The sequence below is a fragment of the Ochlerotatus camptorhynchus genome, unplaced genomic scaffold (genome assembly GCF_037179485.1).
Source record: "Ochlerotatus camptorhynchus isolate MF236.1 unplaced genomic scaffold, CSIRO-AGI_Acam_v1.1 ptg000213l, whole genome shotgun sequence".
Taxonomy (NCBI): domain Eukaryota; kingdom Metazoa; phylum Arthropoda; class Insecta; order Diptera; family Culicidae; genus Ochlerotatus; species Ochlerotatus camptorhynchus.
In genome coordinates, this window is record NW_027040703.1 from 4108238 (window position 1) to 4128180 (window position 19943).

At 38.0% G+C, this 19943-nt stretch overlaps 1 protein-coding gene across 1 annotated transcript in view; it reads left to right on the forward strand.

Moving 5' to 3' along the window:
• The window catches only part of Cds (CDP-diacylglycerol synthase), a 61076-nt gene extending 59313 nt beyond the window's left edge, over positions 1-1763 (forward strand). The window contains exon 8 of the mRNA XM_065224684.1: positions 29-1763. Coding sequence (XP_065080756.1) covers positions 29-121 — 93 coding nt within the window. The 3' untranslated portion in view covers positions 122-1763. The remainder of the gene's footprint in view (positions 1-28) is intronic.
• The last annotated feature ends 18180 nt before the right edge of the window (positions 1764-19943 follow it).

Here is a 19943-nt window from a genome sequence, read left to right on the forward strand (position 1 = left end):
CCAGACTAACCTCCGTTTGCGTTGACAGGTTTACAGCCTCAAGCCGGAACAGCAGCTGCAGTTGTTCAACCAACTGAAGGACAGTCTCGAGGAACGAAACATCATCAATCAGTTGAATTAGATCTCCACTTCGCTTCGACGATGACGGGGGTAAATTTTGGAGAAAGTAATCGTACTGAATACGCAATATCTTACATGGATGTTCTACATAATTACATTCACATGCATGCTAAGTTTCCCACATAAAAAAAAAAACAATCAGATTTAGGAAACACCACTGGATTATACGTATCGCTTAGGAGATGTTTGAAATTTTACCGAACAATCTGTTGTCGTTTTGATTAAATACATATTTTACACCAACTTCATACTGTTTAACTCGGACAACACAAAACCATCATCGGGAGATTAAAAAAAAAAACTAGTCTAAGATGCTATGCATGCAGAAAATTTGACAAAAAGGACCTAAAAGAGATGTTTAACCCGTCGTTGCTATCTGCAGTAAGATTTTATGATAATCTCTATATTTAACGTCAGTGCGCTGATGATAGATTGTCGACCCTCGCCGCTATCGGAAGCAGCCGTAGCGTATTGTTATCGTAATGTAATCAGTAATATTATTAACATTTATTGTTTGCAAAGTTTGCAGTGAAGATGGAACATCCTAGCAAATATGACTATAGAGCAGATTTCTGAGTCAGACCGTGTGGTGTTTTATTTTAAAATCGCGACGTCGCTGTTCACGAGAGCAAGAAATGCAACGTGTGTAGGATGTGCGCAGTTCTCTTCTACATTCCGAAGTCTGCCAAAGCGTAGAAAAAGGCCCTTTGCTTATTTGATTTTGATAGGTAGTTTGATTTTTGCACTGCTACCTAAATCAGCGATCGAGCAGGAATGTAGCGCAAAGTTAGTGCAATTCAGTGTCCCCCTATCATATGTTCTGTTACCTTTGTTCCGTTGCGTTTCGTTAAGTAACTGTGTAGGAGTATTTCCTGACCGTAACCTTCTTCGGTTGGGTATGTTAGAGCTTTATTATTTGTCGCACTGTACAATAGGTGGTTCTAGGTTATTATTAGATATTCTACGTTATTAGTTGCATATGTTATCGGTGTTTTCCGTTTTTAGTGTGTAGTTCTATGATAATGATATATGTGATCCTTGCTGTCCCCTTTCCTCCTGGAACTTTAATCCAACATCAACATCTTCCTATTCATCCGAAGAATCACATGAGCGAACATATTCATACAGGAATTATTTATGAACAAACAGAATGATATATAACCAAAATTGTCAGCAAATTGTACGAGAATATAATGCAAAGAATTTTAGTAAATGTAAACGTAAAGCAAGTATTTATGTGCAAAATCCTGAATGCGTGAATGATATCTAGAAGTAATGTTGTACCAACAAAGATTCTCGAAAAAAGTAATATAAATTCGCAAATTTCAATGTATCACATATGGACATATATACAAATCTAATAAGAACACATTATATTATGGAAAGTGCAGCTACACGACTACACTGTTGTCTGTCTTCTCCTTTTGGGTGGAAGGCGGGCAATATAAAGAGAGTGTGGAACAATCCAAAAGTAGCAGAATCGAGTCGATGTAAAGGTAGAAGGATCTTTTTCTAAGCAGATTATGTGAACCCAAAATTGTGTAATGTTGGTTATATTACAGATGGATTGAAATGATTGGCGAAACGACAAAGAAGTGCAACGATAGATTTAATAAATAGAATTCCCTACATGTAACTGTGTACGATACCGGCTTGTCAATTAATCAATTATTGAAATGGTTCACCGATGACGTCCAAAATTTACTCATTCCCTCTTGCCCAGCAACATCCGGGTATAATTTTGCTTCACTCCATATTGGTTAAGCGAATCGGATAGGGATTATTGCAACAGGTGCTTAGCTTGAAAAAAAACCAAGCAATCAAGTGAGCGATCCTGTAGAAACCGGATTTTGTTTGGGTGCTGGAAATTATAGTCTGAGGTCAGTGTACAGAGGAACGGCAAATCACTATCGCATAGAATGAGGAGTCTAAAGGCGAACATAGATGGTTCAAGTGGGTTGATTCAATTCACCCCCGATGCACGTTGTCCGCTTCAAATCGACAATTTATTTTTGGCGTTTAATTTGCAGTTCACGTGCGTTGGACGCAAAATTGAATAGTTTAAAATAAGCTTGATCATGGTGGCAAGAATGTTAGATTAATTTTTGAACAGGTCCTATATTCATTTGTCGATCAATCAATCGATTAAATTGATTTGCTTTCAACCGCGACCAGCGCAGAATTTGGGTTGATTTGTTTTTTTTTTTGCTTTATTTATAGTATGTGTAGTTGGTGGGCGTTGGCCAAATTTGGATTTTTCAGATATAATCCTAAATAGGACCTAGATTATTTAATACTTTAGTAACCTCAAGTCCGTGCTCTGTCACAATGTTTCATTGTGATTAATCAACACTCAAAGGGGAAATATAAAATTTGGGGTAAATTTGAAAGAAAGGGAACTTGGAGTGTAGAGCGCACTGCCCACTGGACGATTCTGAAGCCTGGCCAAGTGAATGGGGTATGGGTTTATTTGATTGAACGTCATTTCCAATATATATATTGATACATTCAATTTACATTGGCATTTGAGATAAGACAGAGATAGGATGCGGAGGGCCCGCTTAGGAGGAGCGTAACCCATGTTACGGTTTCCATTTATTAAATAGTTCAGATAGGCTAATGACAGGTTTATAGTGAGAGAATGTACCATATTGGGAAAGCATAATTTGCATAGGGTTCAGAGTGGCTGAGCTGTTCCTTTGTAGTTTGACCTTCCTTCAAAACCAATTTGGCTCTAGAACAATTTTAAACTTGTTCTGAATTATTCACATGTTGCAATTATTGAAAAGAGCTCGATATAAGATAGCCACAGAGAACAGACGTTGAGGCTCCAAAATGTCTCTAAATACTTGTGTAAAGATTCCTATTCGACTTAAGCGCCACTAACGACGACTTCCCCACTTAATAACCCTCTTTGACAACATGATGGCGCTGGCGTTGCAAAACTTACACTAGACACTAAGTGCTAGTAGCGCCAGTGGCAATTTTTAGCAGGTAATTTATCGGTACTAGCGCCAAATTGGTCGAAAGTGATAAATTCATAGAGGAAATCAGGAGATGCTAGCGCTACGTAACGGCAACGTTTCCACTTAACTTTACACAAGTTTCTGACCGAACTTGGACGTCTGGTCTCTGTGAGATAGCTTAATACAATTAAATAGAAATGCCAAAATCTTACCGAGTAGTTTAGCTGTTCTGATTTCGGTACAGTTTGTTGAGGTCGGGTATAGTTTCTGAGTATGGATGCCCATTTTGAAATAACTTTTATTAGCACAGAGTAATAGTTTTATTGCCAGGGAACTATCTTTTGGGATCGTCTTTTCTTCGTACAATTCTCATTATTCATACTATACTAATCATGTTCAGTCTTAGAAAATGTTATATGTAAGCCCCGTTCTAGATTTGTTTGTTATTCATATCTTATGCATTGCAGCTCGCGAGAGGTTACCAAATATGGGTTCTTTTTCTCATCCACAATAGTTTGGGGGGAGGGGGCGATCTGAGAGCTGAATAGAGGCAAATAAAATAGGGAACACAACACCATGACCCAAACGACTAACCAACGCATGCAACTCACACTTAACTTGTTCTATTTCTTTCTTCCCCTCATGTACCAATATTACCTACCTGAGAACAAATGGGAACACGGCCAGAATTTCAATAGGAAGAAGGAAAAAGCGAGAAAACGTAAGAGAGTAAGCAGTCAGAAAGGATTAGGCCATTTGGAAAGAGCCAATTTATACTGGATGGAACTGGTAAGTATGATAAGAATTGTAAAAGGTGTGTGCTTGCATGATTTACCTATTTTAGAATTACCTATAAGCCACATGAGAATATCATTTCCTTCAATTACTACTCCATTGCAGCACACACCTAATAATGATCACTAACATTCATATAGTTTTAGCATTATCGACATTTATAATCAAAAGGTGAGTTGTAAAGTATAATTACCATGCATATATATATAAGTTAATGTACCAGAACCTGGACGGACACGAGCCTACCCAGGGGAGGACCCGGATACGACCACCCATGTGTGTCTAGAGTATCGCACGAGCTGACGAGTGCAACGGGAAGGACAGTAGGTGTATAGACTAGGGGGTTAGTCCCTAGATAAGCCAACTTAGCGGTTGGCACAGCCTATACACTGAACAATTACAATTACAATTTATTTATAGTATGTGTAGTTAAAAGTTTTTACAGTTATCAGCTACAGATAAGGCGACTCTAAATCGTCAGTTGACTGTCACAGATTTCCTAATACTTTTTTTTTCTTTATTAGAGTGACTTTCAACCACTGGTTGGTTCGTCACTTAAAAAGGGATAGAGGGCTTCAGAGAGCGGCCCCTGATGTTTAAAGGGTACAATTGTGTTAGACAGAGCTATAATAACAGAGTTGGTTTTGTTGGCTGATATTCAGATAACTTGCGGTGTGTCTAGTAGTTGGTCCTTGTCATAATCCATTGTCGTCGCTTGGTCTTGTGTCCGGTTATTGTGGTCATTTTGTTTTATGTGTTGTAGTTTTCCGTGTTCAGTTCCATTGTTGTCGCTGTGCGTAATTTTGTGCCATCATCCGTCCATTTTCGTGTCCTTATTCGTGCATCATCCTAATATAGTCGCTCGTCCGTTTTTGAGTCAGTGGTTGTTGCCAAGAGTAGTTCAATCCTTTGTCCGTTGTCGTTGCTTGGGTCAATATTGGGTCATTTATCAAATTTGGTTGATCAATCCTGTCTCCCGCAGAAAGGAGAAGAGCGCTGTGGTGCTAGAGGGTCATAACACAGGGTGTCCCTGACGCTTGCTGAGATCCCGTATTGGATGCGTGGTCCGCAGTACTGGGGGCAGTTGCAAAGGAAATGTTCCACTGCATGTGGCACATTGCATGTCTCGCATTGCTTCCTAAATGGACCTCCGCCTACCATGTTGTGAGAGGCTTTGGTATGACCGGTTCTCAGCCGCGATAGAATTACTTGAGATCGGTGTTCAGGCGGATCATCCCATCTTCTGGTGTCCCGCTTAAATTTCCGCATAAAAAGATCTTGAGATCGCAGCCATTCATTTGTCCAGCAATTCCATACTATAGTCACGATCCACCACTTGATATCTTGAGCAGGGACCTTTTGGGTATAGAGGTTTTCCTGTCTTCCTCGGTTCCTCTGATCCCGCAGTGTCCTAGGATCCAGATGAAAGTTGTTCCTTTATGAGCGAGCTTCAGGATAGCCTGGATCCAAGGGTGCTTGGCTGTATCGGACTGAAGAGCTGTTAATACGCTGGCCGAATCAGAAAATATGGCGACAGGTTTGTTTTGGTAGGCGAGGCGGCGGCTACTAGTATGGTGGCAGCTTCAGCAGAGAAAACGGTCCGGAAGTCGATAGAAGGTGCGTAACTCCGGATCGGATATCCCAATACCTACCCTTCCGCCAGTTCGAGATCCGTCAGTGTATCTTGCTAGGTGATTAGGGTACTTAGTTCGTTGTAGTTCGGCCACCGATCTCACTAGTGCGGGGGAGTTGGTTTCCGCCCGGAATCTGTTCTTTATCGCCAAGCCGATAGAAAGTCCGGGTGAGTTCCAACTTCTGGCTCTACACCAGTGGACCCTGGCTACCGGGGGGAGTTCCAGGTCGGCGGCGTCCTTCAGAAGTTTGTTCGTCTCCATAAGGAGGGACACTTCATCACTTGTTCCAGTTGTCTTCTCTGCGAAGCCAACTGCCCTCTTGCAAACGGTAGCAACTATAAATTTGTCAAAGGGTAACCTTCCGCTCTCCAGACAAGCTGCAAGCCTGGGGTGGAGGGGAGGAGACCTGATGTGATTCTAACGGCCTGATAATATACTGGGGACAGTTGGGAAATCATCCTGTCGGCAGCTAGGCAAGTCAGTTCTATACCGTATGTTAATCTTGAATCGACTACCGCTTTAGCCACGCGCATCCGGACAGCACGGTTGTTCGCTAGATGCCTCCTGGTTAATGTCCGCAGCAAGCCGATTCTTGTTTGGCAATTACCTTTCACTTCGTTGAAATGGTCTCCAAAGTATAAATGCCGATCCAGGCGTATGCCGAGGACGCGGATAGACTTCTTAAACGGCATGTTCCTTCCGTCGACGCTGATAGGAGAGCGGAGCACGGATTGAACATTTCCTAATACTAATAATTGTTATACAATTGTTGTCGTAATCTTCTCTTAAACAATCGTACATTTAAATGCTTGATTTCTAATGGTAAAGCATTGTTATCAGCCATTCCATAGTTAAACAATATAGTGATTCTTAGAATTTCGTAAAAGTTTGTAGTTTTATTCCTTTTCGCAAAATATTAGACCCGAGTATTAATATTTCCATGTTAGGGTGGTCCAAAAACCAATTTTTTTTTTCAAATATGTCTTTTTTGAAAATTTTATAACTTTTGAGACACCCGGGCCATTTTAAAAATCAAACTATCAAATAAAAGGTATTTAAAAATGCTTTTTAGGAAAAATATAATGATATTAAAAATTTGGGATTTTGTGTAGAAAAACATATTGTGTAGAAAAAAAGTCAGCGATAAGTACCCGGAAAAAAATAACCATACAATTACCATAAAATAAAATACAGTTACAAGTAAATCTATTGCCAACAATCGATCTTATTGTGCGTATATAGTACACGAATTTTTAACATATTGTTACTACAATAGATGTACAATACGTCCCATATAGTAAGAGTTTTCAACAATAGAACAACAATATAATTAATGATAAATGGTTCAAGTTTGTTCGGGAAAAAGTGATTTTTCGTATGGTTAAGATACATAACGACCCCCTTAATCCATTGTATATTCCCCCATTTACCATAGATTCTATTGTAGAAACAATACATTCTATTGTTATTTTATCGTTGTGGAGAATACGATTTATTGTAAATACCATAAACTCTATTCTATGGTTACAGTACATTTCATTGTACCTCTACGGTTCTTTTTTTTACGGGTAGGCGTTGGCCAGATTTGGATTTTTCAAATATAATCCTAAATAGGAGTTAGACTGCCCATAATCGCAAGTCAGTCCTATCTGTAAAAAAAAACTGGAAATGAGAAAACGGCGTTCAATGTTTTTACAACTTTTCTTATTTTACACTTATGTTTGAGGGATAAATTAAAAAATATACGTGCGATGCGATAGAATGCATCTCTGTTTACCGAATAATATTGGATAAAATATCTTGAAATTTTTATTTGTTGGCCAAAATCTGAGTGGGACTGACTTGCGATTACATTAACATTAAATTCCGAGTTCCATTGTTTGGTGTCGATTTTTATTGCCTCCCGGGAGCCCGGTTCTCCGAGTTCGGATGCTACACTTTCGGCGTGTATTTCTATTGAGAGATCGGTCCGGTTGGTGAATTAGCCCGGGAACGTGTTGATAATGTGTCCGTCGCGAGTTTTGGTGGTGATTCGGTGGCCGACGTTGCCGTGAATCAGCAAGTTTCCCGCTTGCAAAAATGCTCGACTGCTGATCTCTCGCCGGTGTCGGAGATTGCGAGCAATATGGTGGCCGCGATCTGTTCCTGGGGAAAGCATTACATACGAACCTCCTCCCAGATGACCATGACAATGCAAGAAAATTTGTGTTCGGTGAAGGAAGTATTACGACAAAGGTGCATCACGAAATAAGATGCAAAGCTTAGAGAAAATCAAAATTACGGTACCCATGGATTAGAGGATCAATTTAACATGGTGAGACCAGTCCAAATGCATTTTACAATTTTAAAAAACATAAACTAAATACGTGCCAGGTTTGAAAAGAATATTTTCGAACCTGGAAGCGTGTATGTAAGACCAATATCCATTTGATAACGGTGATGCATACATGCGGGGCTTATTGTAAGTGAAAGTAACTTCGGAATGGGCATGACTCTCCAGACATTCTGAAATGGGTTGCTGGATCTGCAATAGAGCTATCACCGTCTAACTCCCGGACTAAAGCTGTCTACAATGACCATAAATGCGACATTCTAGAGAGAGTTCTTTCATAATAACACTGCCGGCCAGTGGGGTTTAGAGGGAATACACACACACAATGAGAAAAATAACAATTCCATGCCGATGCTGCATTAGTTTAGCACAGTATTGAACAGGTGAAAGATACCATAGAACGTTATTGCATGTTTTTGGATTTGTTCTGCTGGTTCCAGAGCAATGGCCGGAACATGTTCCGGTGAGTATGGGTCTTAATCAGACTAGAGCTTTTCATAAACGTGCCAAACCCACCATGCGATAAATCAATTCTCATGAGAATTCAAAAATTAGATCAATAAGAGTCACCACATGACCCGGACATGTTCCGGATATCTCCGGAGAAGTTGTAAAAAATTTTAAAATCAAAATCCATCAAGCGATACATCAAATCATATGAGAATTCAAAGCCATATCCATTGGCGGTCAAACTGAGTATCGTAAGAACTATATTGGCCACATCCGGACATGTTCCAGATACCCTAGATGAAGTGCACAAAACCTGTATTGAGACAAATCTCATGATGCGAAGTGTTGTCTAACATTTTTATTTCTATAGAAGCAATCCTAAAAACATATCTGTGACGTTTTATAGTTTATTTATTTTAAGCTTATTTTCTTCCAATGGGACTGACTTGCGGTTACTTTTCGCTATGGGACAATTTGACTTGATATTTTTTTTTTCATTTTTCTTGAACAAACCACCTTTTTTCAATAGCACATCTCAAAAAACATAGAAAGATAAACTGAATAATGATGCTAACTCAAAATTGATAAAAATGCAGATGGGACTGACTTGCGATTACCGGCAGTAGATTAGACCTAGTAACCTCAAATCCGTGCCCTCACAATGTTTCATTGTGATTAATCAACACTCAAAGGGGTAAAATATCAAATTTGGGGTGAATTTGAAAGAAAGGGAACTTGGAGTGTAGAGCGCACTGCCCACTGGACGATTCTGAAGCCTGGCCAAGTGAGTGGGGTATGAGTTGATACATTCTAACCATTGGCATTTGGTATTTGAGATAAGACAGAGATAGGATGCGGAGAGCCCGCTTAGGGGGAGCGTAACCCATGTTATGGTTTCCATTTATTAAATAGTTGAGATAGGCTACCTGATCAAAGGATTATGAAGCATCGTGTTTAAATCTTCGATTTAAGGTTCAACAAAGAGTAAGTAAATTTGTATTCTTCTTCTTTTTGAAATATCATTCAATCATCATCATAAGTGTACCCATACATTCAAACATTATCATGTTTTTAGAATGAAAATTTCCTGGGTGAAACACATTCACTGTATTTACTTACTTGTATTCCTCGAAGCAGCCCCGTAACGTGGGTAGATCACCTTTTCGTTGTACGTTACGGGATGTAAGATCTACCACCGATTCCTAGTCCTGACTACTTCAAACTAGGGGAACAGGATTTTTCAGTAATCCAAGGAACACATCTTAGTCCTTGTTACTTTTTATGCCTTGTTGATAGTGACAAGACTCGGCTTTGTCTACCGAGGATGATCTTGAAACAAGGAAAAAAATGAGTTAGTTGTCTTCATCTATGTGATTCCTAATCTTCTATTCGTTGTTCCCTAGTTTGAAGTGGTTAAGACTAGGGTTCTGATGCATGGTCATTATCGGTGTCATACCTTAATTTTGTTGCTAAGGAATCCAATGTTGACTGACAAAGGGGCGCGCCTTTGGAGGGTGTAAGGGTGAAGGTTATAAATAGCGGGACCTTTCAATTAGAGTCGGATCCTTGCGATAAATGCAAGAGTGGCAACTGTAAAAAAAATCAAATACTTCATCATTTCTCAATAGTGATGGAGTAATACGACATGCACTAAACTAAGGACACGGGATATACTACAATAGATCAATTTACTGGTCGCAGTAGTGTTAGGTCCCGAACAGAAGAAAAAAAAATCCTCGAAGCAGAGCACAATTACTCGCAATCGAATACACGAAACTTAAAACAACTGTTTCACAAAACTCTTTGATCGCGCACGGTCAGGACCTAGGTCAGGACCCTTTCCTACGTTGTGATTTGATAAATAAAAAACTATAATTATTCCGACCGTCCTGCCATGGCAGAGGCAGATGATACTGTGTTATATTTATTGTATTCGTAATTCAGAGACAGCACATTACACACCGAAAAAAGTTTTCATATAGCTTCCATTGGGAACGCACATGATATTTTTCCAATAACAAAATTAATGATTTTTATCTGAAATTCACATAACATTCATATGATCACATGAATTCTATGTGATAAATCACATAAATGTCATTGGATACATAAGGTTTATGTGATTTTGTAGTGCGATTTCCAATTATGAAATCACATGAAAGTTATGTGAAATTCTAATGGATATTTTCCATTGGAAATGTGATTTATTTTTTGAGTGCAGATAAACAGTAAGAACAAGTGGTTAATATAATGTACTTAGGGTCAAGGCGGTAAATGTCGCTTGCACGAACACTCTTGGTGAACAAAATTGATCACCAAGAAAACCACTTCAACTTTACTGCTTTGCTAGCAATCGTGAAAGTATATCATTGAAAAAGGGTTGCCAGCTGTATTGTATCTAGCAATGAATTTAAGTCTGTTAAAGCAAGTAATTGTGAAGTTTGACTCATAAGCATAAATGAGTGGATGTATTTTAGTGTGAATAAATATCAGAAACTTTATAAATCAATCAAAAATGGCCTTTTTAGGCATTTACCGGTCCAATTAAAAAAGTCACAGAAGATTAAATTAAACACTAGCAGGAAAGATGACAGCAGTGCACTTAACCTTTCATTTGCTGTCCCTCTCATGGCGGTAAGCTCCAACTCGGATAAATTTTCAATACCGAAGGATCTGCCAAATGTTTATTATGGATCGTATTGATTAACATCGACGTCGGCACCATAAGAGCCTGACATTCGTGTTCAGGATTTAATCAGAGGATATTACCGGTTGGAGCTTACCACCATCAGGAGTGTAAACACAATTTCTCACAGCGTGCTCTGGCAATGTGATTTTTTGTCTACAACATCCTTATGCACTAGGTAGTGTGACGTCATATTTGCTGTTTTATTTAAATGAAGGAAGAAAAGAGATGGTTAAACTTTCCTCACCGTCACCATACCAGTTGATATTTATGAAACATAGACAGTTTTGGCGTGGTGACATGCACTGGACTGAATTTTACCAATATATTTGGAAAATGATGATCGAAGAATATTTCAAAAAGAAGAAGAAAACTAATTATTTACCCTTTGTAGAACCTTAAACAGGCCCGATGTTTTCTAAATCATCTTGCTCCTTAAATGCTTCACAGTAGGCCTGGCCGTTTCGATATATGAGACGCATCTTCGATGTGAAACTTATATCAACTAGACAAAAAAAATGATGTAGGTATTATCATTTTCCTGGATGCTTTCAAGAACTGGCTGTGTTGGTGTTAGATAAGATTAGATTAGGGGGCGATCTGAGAGCTGAATAGAGACAAATAAAATAGGGAACAAAACACCATGACCTAAACGGCTAACCAACGCATGCGGCTCACACTTAACTTGTTCTATTTCTTTCTTCCTCTCATGTACCAATATTACCTGCCTGAGAACAAATGGGAACACGACCAGATGTTCAATTGGAGGAAAAATAGCGAGAAAGCATGAGCAAGGTCCCACAGAGTGTGTCGAATGACATGAAAGCAATCTTGAATAACTCTAGCATTAACATTATCTACTGCAGCCGTTTTTCCTAATGAGAAGCAAATATTTTTAAGTTCATCTAATGTAATTGGGTGAAAACCATAAGGAAGGTTGCAAATACTCATTTCAGCTTAAGCAATGTTTTTCTAAATTATGAAATAATTAGATGCCATGATCAAATTTTGAATTGGTAGGATACAAGAAGAGGTTGCAAAGAATGTGTTTGACATATTAAACCTGTTTATTTCACTTCATGAGAGTCACAATCAGCGATTTTTCACAAACTCACTCACTCACTCACTCACTCACTCAGCGATAAGAAAATCGCTGATTGTGACTCATAGAAAGCAAAATTTACAGGTTTTATGTTTCAAACGCATACTTTGTAACCTCTTCTTGTAAGTTACAAGTTAAACATGCCATCATACCATCTTTTGGTTTTATTATTCCGAAAAACATTATTTTAGCTGAAATGAGTATTTGCAACCTTGACCATAAGATCTACAGTTACTACTAATCGGCTGTTTCATTTCGTCCGGTTTATTGACCAGTTCAATAGATTGATTGACCAGTGAAACGCTCTCCACGAAATAGTCATTAAACTTAGAAGCAATAACTGGTTCTGACTGTTCTAATATGCCATCAAATGTTATGGACCGCGATTTACAATTACTAGGCTTCATCAAAGATTTCAAAATTTTCCATAACTCTTTGCTGTTGTTTTGATGCTGATCAATTTTCCTCTGAATATATTCACATCGAGTTTTCTTTATCGATTGTGAATATTTATTACGCGCGACCGTGTACCTATTCCAATGATTATCACTATTGGATCTACAAAACTTTTTGTACCATTTGTCCCTCTTACATTTAAGACGCATAATTGTACCAGCTGTTAAAGTTTTAGCAAAGAAACAAACTTTTGTTCAACTAATTTATTGGTACAAGTTTTCAAAACGTTAGTAAGAACAGCTGCATCTTCATCTAAAGTTCCGGTAACTAATGGAAAATCCACGCTTCTCTCAACAAGATTCGAAACAGCTTGCTTCGAATATTTCCTCCAGCACTTCAATTTTATCGTTATGCTCTAAGACATTAATCACTAAAGTTTCATGATCGGTTATTTTCAAATCAGCTTGAGTAACTGAACTGACATAAATAAAATTAGAATAAACATGGTCAATCAAAGTTCTACTGTGCCGGGAAATACGCGTATATTCACTTACTAATTGTTTTAAATTAAAGAAATCAGCTAATTGCTTCAGATGATTCGAATTGCTAGTATCATGCCAATTAATGTTAAAATCACCCGCAAGTATATTTAATTTACTAGAATCTAAAAATGTTTCGAGCCAGTTCTCTAAAATTTCAATAAAACGCTGATGACTTGAACTGGGAGAATGATACAAAACACCATAATTTACCCATCTTCATGCCACGTTCAACTGTAATGCCTAAGAACCAATTGCCATCAATAACTTCGTTGTGGCGAAGATTGAATTGAACTGATTCTTTGACATAAATAGCAACACCGCCAGTGTGCCTCGTATGTGACAAACAAGCAGCAGCTTTATATCCCGAAATGCTATACTGATCAAAAGATTCAATTTCTACAATATGTGTTTCTGCTAACAAAACCAAAAGTGGACGATTTTCTTCTACAATCTGACGTAATATTACGTAGTTTGTAGATAACCCCGCAATATTCAAATACAAAATCTCTAATTTATTCACATTACTACTGGAACTTGGTTGCTATTTATTGAAATGTAAGCTGCTTTTTTCTGATCATATAGTTTTTTATACACAAAACAATTAGAACTAAATGCTACGTCCAGATTTAATTTACGCTCCTTATTAGCTTTTAAACAATTAACACATTTCAATACAAATGACGTACACTTAAAGGTGTTATGTTGTATGCTGCATCTAGAGCATCGTTCGCAATTTTTGCAATCCGTGCTCTTGTCCCCAAATTCTCCACATCTGAAGCATCGCAAAACATTAATCGCGGGAACTATCGAGCACCGATCATACCCTACATTTACTTTTTTCGCACATAACAAACATTTAAACGTTTCGATATCGACTTCAATCACAACACTAAACTTGTTGTAAGTGAAGCGTGGATTTTTAAACATGTTAACTATTTTTATATCATTTATTGCGATGTCTTCATTTTGACTTTTTAAGAAGTCAATGAAGACATCGGAGCAATGCTGATCGCTCATGCCCACCACTTTCAACATTGGCACCGATGTGGGAACAACAGCGTTGTAGTTTTCACCCAAATTGCTTTCAATGCCCTTTTTCACCTCATTTACATTGTATCCTGTTGCACACTCAACAATAATGGAGCCATCTTTCCCGTTTCTAAAGTTACTGATTTTGTGTGTTTTTGGATCCAGGTTTGTTTTCCTCGCAGTCTTGTTTGGACTCTTTAAGTTTAATCACAATAACCGGACGAGCCTTACGGTTGTTCAGTTTTTTTTTTTTTTTTTTTCAAGCTTACTTTTATCATTTTCAACTTTGTTTTTATTCCTATCCTTACTTTTACCGTCCGTTTTTCAAAGCATCCGCGAAACTACATTTAACTTTACCATTAGTAGAATTCTCTTCGTCATGACTATTACTATTACCACAGACAAACAGACATAACACATTGAATATTTCTCACTGTAAAACATCGTCGCTAAAACATTACTGCCATCTGTTGAGTACACTATGGTGGGTAGTACGCAGAACAGACGGCGGTAGTGTGAGTTAAGTACAGCACTTTCCTGAAATCATACCAGAACCCAATTACAAGCAATTCAACAAATCCGAGACACAGCAACGACACTATCGACAGGAACTTTAGTTGATATCAGCAATAATAAGACACAACAGCAACAACAACAACAGCAGAACTGCATCCCAATGCATAATCATATTCCTGTATATCAGCATTCCCATTCCTTTCCACGACCATCCATCAGCGACACAAGACGGTTAGCAGCAAACAAAACATAGATAGGATAAAAGTAATAATTCGCGCACTTAGCGTTCTTCATTAAACCCTTTAGTATATACAACATTGTAACTTTTTGCTTTAGAAGAATAAATCATTCTAGTTCAGACCTTCAGTCGAGTAAGTTCGTAGTTCTAATTTTATTTTTTAAAAACGCCCCCCGAAGGCCCGAACTAATAACTGGCGCAGTCGGTAGGATTGTGCTAAGTATCCGCGAGTGTTTTTACAAGTGTTCCGTGAAGATTAATCGACGGTTTATCGAAATCAACGCCTTGACGAGAGGACATCGCCAAGTTGAGGACATCTGTACCAGCACCGGAAGACGCGCAATCCAGAGAACCAGATCGAAGGAACATCGGTCGAAGTAAATCGTAAGTACCCATTTCCTATCCTTCAAAACCAATTCAGAAATAGAAATCCGGCATAGGTTCACTACTTCTGACCATCCTCTAAACACTACTAATAGCACAGTCTGGCGGCCCCACCCGTGGTAACCAATAGACTAAAATATCACAGTTAGGCCGCGAACTAACCTTAACAACACAAAAAATAAATAATAAATCCAACAACAAATAAATAAGTGAACTAAATAAACTAGCAACAAAGTGAATTATTTATAAGCAGTCAGTGAAGTGAATATTTTTTTTTTAGTGCATGTTAACAAGAAAAATGTCCGAGACACTAATGGACAAAATCGAAGAATTGGAGCAAATGCTGCTTCAGCAAAGAAGGCAAATCAAATCGTTGCAAAACACCCCGCGAAGCGTTGAGCAGCGCCCACAACAAAATTTTGATGTAACGCGTATTCCTGACGTGATTAAAATGATCCCAGGCATGGTTGCAAAGACTCATTTCAGCTAAAACAATGTTTTTCTAAATTATGAAATAATTAGATGCCATGATCAAATTTTGAATTGGAAGGATACAAGAGGAGGTTGCAAAGAATGTGTTTGACATATTAAACCTGTTTATTTCACTTCATGAGAGTCACAATCAGCGATTTTTCACAAACTCACTCACTCACTCACTCACTCATTCAGCGAACAGCAAATCGCTGATTGTGACTCATAGAAAGCAAAATTTACAGGTTTTATGTTTCAAACGCATACTTTGTAACCTCTTCTTGTAAGTTACAAGTAAAACATGCCATCATACCATCTTTTGGTTTTATTATTCCGAAAAACATTATTTTAGCTGAAATGAGTCTTTGCAACCTTGATCCCAGGATACGATGGTGAAATCAAGGCTTTGCCATCTTGGCTTGCCTCGGTTGACCAAAAATTAGAATGTGCAATAAAATTTGTACCAGATGGTGATACGCGCACTGTGCTACCTATCTGGACATCAATTATCCGAGATAAAATCACTGGTAAGGCCAATGAAGCCTTAATCAGCAACAATACTGAGTGCAAATGGGATGCCATAAAGCACACATTAAAGGAAAGATTTGGTGACAAACGAGATCTATCCACAATTTTGAGCAGGATACCTTACTTGAAGCAAGGTTATCTTAGCGTAGATGATTTTTATTACAACTGCGATGGATTATTAGCAGATATTCGAGCTAAGGTTATGTTGGACGATAACCTCAAGCCCTGTTCCACAACTGTCATGGCAACATACGAAAGTATGATGACCAATGTTTTCATTGACGGTTTACATGATCCGATATCTGCACTTACCAGAACCAGTAGACTTGATAGTTTATTTTCAGCATACCAGCATGCCCTAGATCAAGATAATGCTGCTAAAAGAACAAAAGTTAGTCAAAAATCAAATTCAGAACCTTCTAGATTCTCCCAATTCCAACCACCGCCTAATCAAAATGGAGCATGGTATCACAATAAACTACAACCAGCTGGACCACAAAATCCACCTGTATTATCTAGACCTCAGCCAATGAAAAATGCATTCTATACGCTTCGACCCCAATTCTCGACAATTTTTTTCCCTACATCAAAACCACCGTTTAATCCAAACAGAGAAATCCCAGCATACATGCAGAATACCGTACAACCTGGAACACGGTTCCCCTCCATAAAACAGGAAAAACCATCATCTTCAAATTTTAAACAAGTTAGAGGCAATCAAATTAATATGCATGACGAATATCTTGATTCTGTTGATGTCGGCACTGAGGAATTCACCGAAAACGAAAACCAATATCAGGAGGAAGAATTAAATTTTCCTTCAGATGTAGGGCAACAAGAAATGGATTGAGTTTCCTTCCTTATTCAGAAATCCTTTCCTAATCAAAACCTCCCCTTAAACTACTTATCGATACAGGAGCTAATCAAAATTATATTTCTCCTGAAATCGTCCCCTTGCAATCTATACGTTTGGGCTCACAACACAAAGTGAAGAACATAAATGGATCACACAAGATAGAGCAATATACCTTCTTCAACCCGTTTTCGAAATATTTTAAAAATATTCCTTGCCAGAAATTTCACCTATTCAAGTTCCATGATTTCTTCGATGGATTGATAGGATTTCAAACTCTTCATATATTAGGGTGCATTATAGATGCATCAGCAAATACGCTTGTTCTAGACAATACAACTATACAACTAAAAAAAAATAATTCCTGATACAATTGAATTTAATTTTCATGAATCAATGCATATGATTCAAGAAATCCCAATCTCTATTAACTCAGGAGACTTCTTTCTTGAAAATGATTTAGAAATTACATCCAAAGTTTATGTCCCGTCTGGATTATACAGCGTTCACCAAAACAAAGCCAATCTACACTTTGTCAATATACATCAAGAACCCTCTGTAGAAACTATATACTATGAAAAAATTACCACTGAAATAAATAACTTTGAAGTAATAGATTTCCCATCAAAAGTTCCCCCTACAATTACTAAAATAGCACAAGATATCGGAAAAGAGGTGCGAACTGATCACCTTAACTCAGAAGAACGCTTAAAATTACTTAGATTGCTTCGAAAATATTCCAATGTTTTCTACACGGACGATGATAACTTGTAATTTACCAACGTAGTTAAACATTCTATAAACACATGCGACGAATTACCTGCCTATACTAAAAATTACAGGTATCCGTTTGTCCATAAAGATGAAGTACAAAAACAGATTTCAAAAATGCTCGACCAAGGTATCATAAGACCTAGCACATCCCCTTGGGTATCACCCATATGGATCGTACCAAAAAAGGCAGATGCATCTGGCGAACAGAAATGGCGTTTAGTAGTTGACTATAGGAAGCTCAATGCAAAAACTATAGACGAAAAATACCCTTTACCCAATATCACAGAGATACTGGATAAACTGGATAAACTGGGCAAATGCCAATATTTTAGCACGCTCGATTTGGCCTCAGGTTTCCATCAAATCGAGGTGGATCCCAGAGATGTACCAAAAACAGCATTTCAAGTAGATCATGCACGAGTATTTGCGTATGCCATTTGGTCTAAAAAACACACCAGCTACTTTCCAGCGCGTTATGGATCATGTACTCAGAGAATATATTGGAAAATGTTGTCTCATTTATATGGATGATATTATCGTTTTCTCTACCTCTCTGCAGGAGCATTTAGAAAATTTGGAAAAAAATATTAAAGGCCCTTGAAAAAGTAAATTTAAAATTACAGTTAGACAAATGTGAATTCCTAAGAAAAGAAGTAGCTTTCCTAGGTCATATTGTCACCGATCAGGGAGTCAAACCGAACCCCAATAAAATCGAAGGTATCAAAAATTGGCCTTTACCAAGAAACCAAAAACAACTTAAAGGATTTCTTGGAATTCTCGGTTACTATCGGCGAAGGTAAAGGTAAAGGTAAAGGTGAAGTAATTGAACACACACCTTTATTTGTGAAAACCTTCGAAAAATGCAAGGAATTGCTTACACAAAGTGATGTATTGCAATACCCTGACTTCAATCAACCATTCGTCCTCACTACTGATGCAAGCAATTTTGCTCTCGGAGCAGTTTTATCGCAAGGCTGTATAGGAAAGGACAGACCAGCCGCGTTTGCATCTCGAACGTTAACAAAGACTGAAGAAGGTTACACCGCCATAGAGAAAGAACTTTTGGCCACAATACTTTCGACCATATTTGTTCGGAAGGAAATTTACCCTATTTACAGATCATCAACCACTTACCTATGCACTAAACCTGAAGACCAAATACCAGATTAGTGAAGTGGAGGTTAAAACTGCTCGAGTTTGATTTCGAAATCAAACATCGACCAGGGAAGCAAAATGTGGTGGCAGATGCTCTTTCTAGAATCACTCATGAAATGAATATTAACGAAGATGACCCTACGGATGAAAACTCTGTACATTCCGCTGATTCAGACTCTTCAGATCTTATAGAATTTACCGAAAAACCGATTAATTTCATCCATAATTAAATTATCTTGAAAATTGGAGAAAATGATTCAGAAACTTTTGAAACAATCTTTCCAAAAATGCACCGTAGAACAATCACCAAATTCCACTTCGGGGTCCCCGCATTAATTAGAATTTTCAGAGAATGCATGGATCTCTAGAGGCAAAATTGTATAATGTGCCCTGAGAACATGATGCAATCCACAAATGGTCTATAAGAATTATTTTAGTAGGTGTAGAACTTTTCGAATAAAAATATCCCAGAAAATACTTATTGATGTCCCTGATGAGAATGAACAAGATTTGTTAATCGAGCAAACTCATGAAACCTCTCATCGAGGAATTCGGGAAAACCATGCCGAAATTCTGAGAAGGCATTTCTTTCCCAGAATGAAATCAAAAATTAGAAAATACGTTATTTTGTGCAAAAAACATGCAACAAAATGAAATATGAGAGGAAGTCACACCGAATCCAGTTAGGCGAAACTCCCATTCCCAAGAACCCATTGGAAATTGTCCACATGGATATTTTTATATCACAGCCAAGTATATTTCTCTCGGCTGTTGACAAATTCTCAAGGTTTGCATCCTTGATTCCAATAAAGTCCAGATCTACACCAGACATAAGGAAAGCGTTAATTAAATACTTTACTCTTTACGGACAACCGGGTCTCATCGTTTCTGATAATGAGCCAGCCCTAAAGTCCATTAAGGTTCGAGGAATGCTCGCCGACTTAAGGATTCAACAATATTTCACACCAGTGA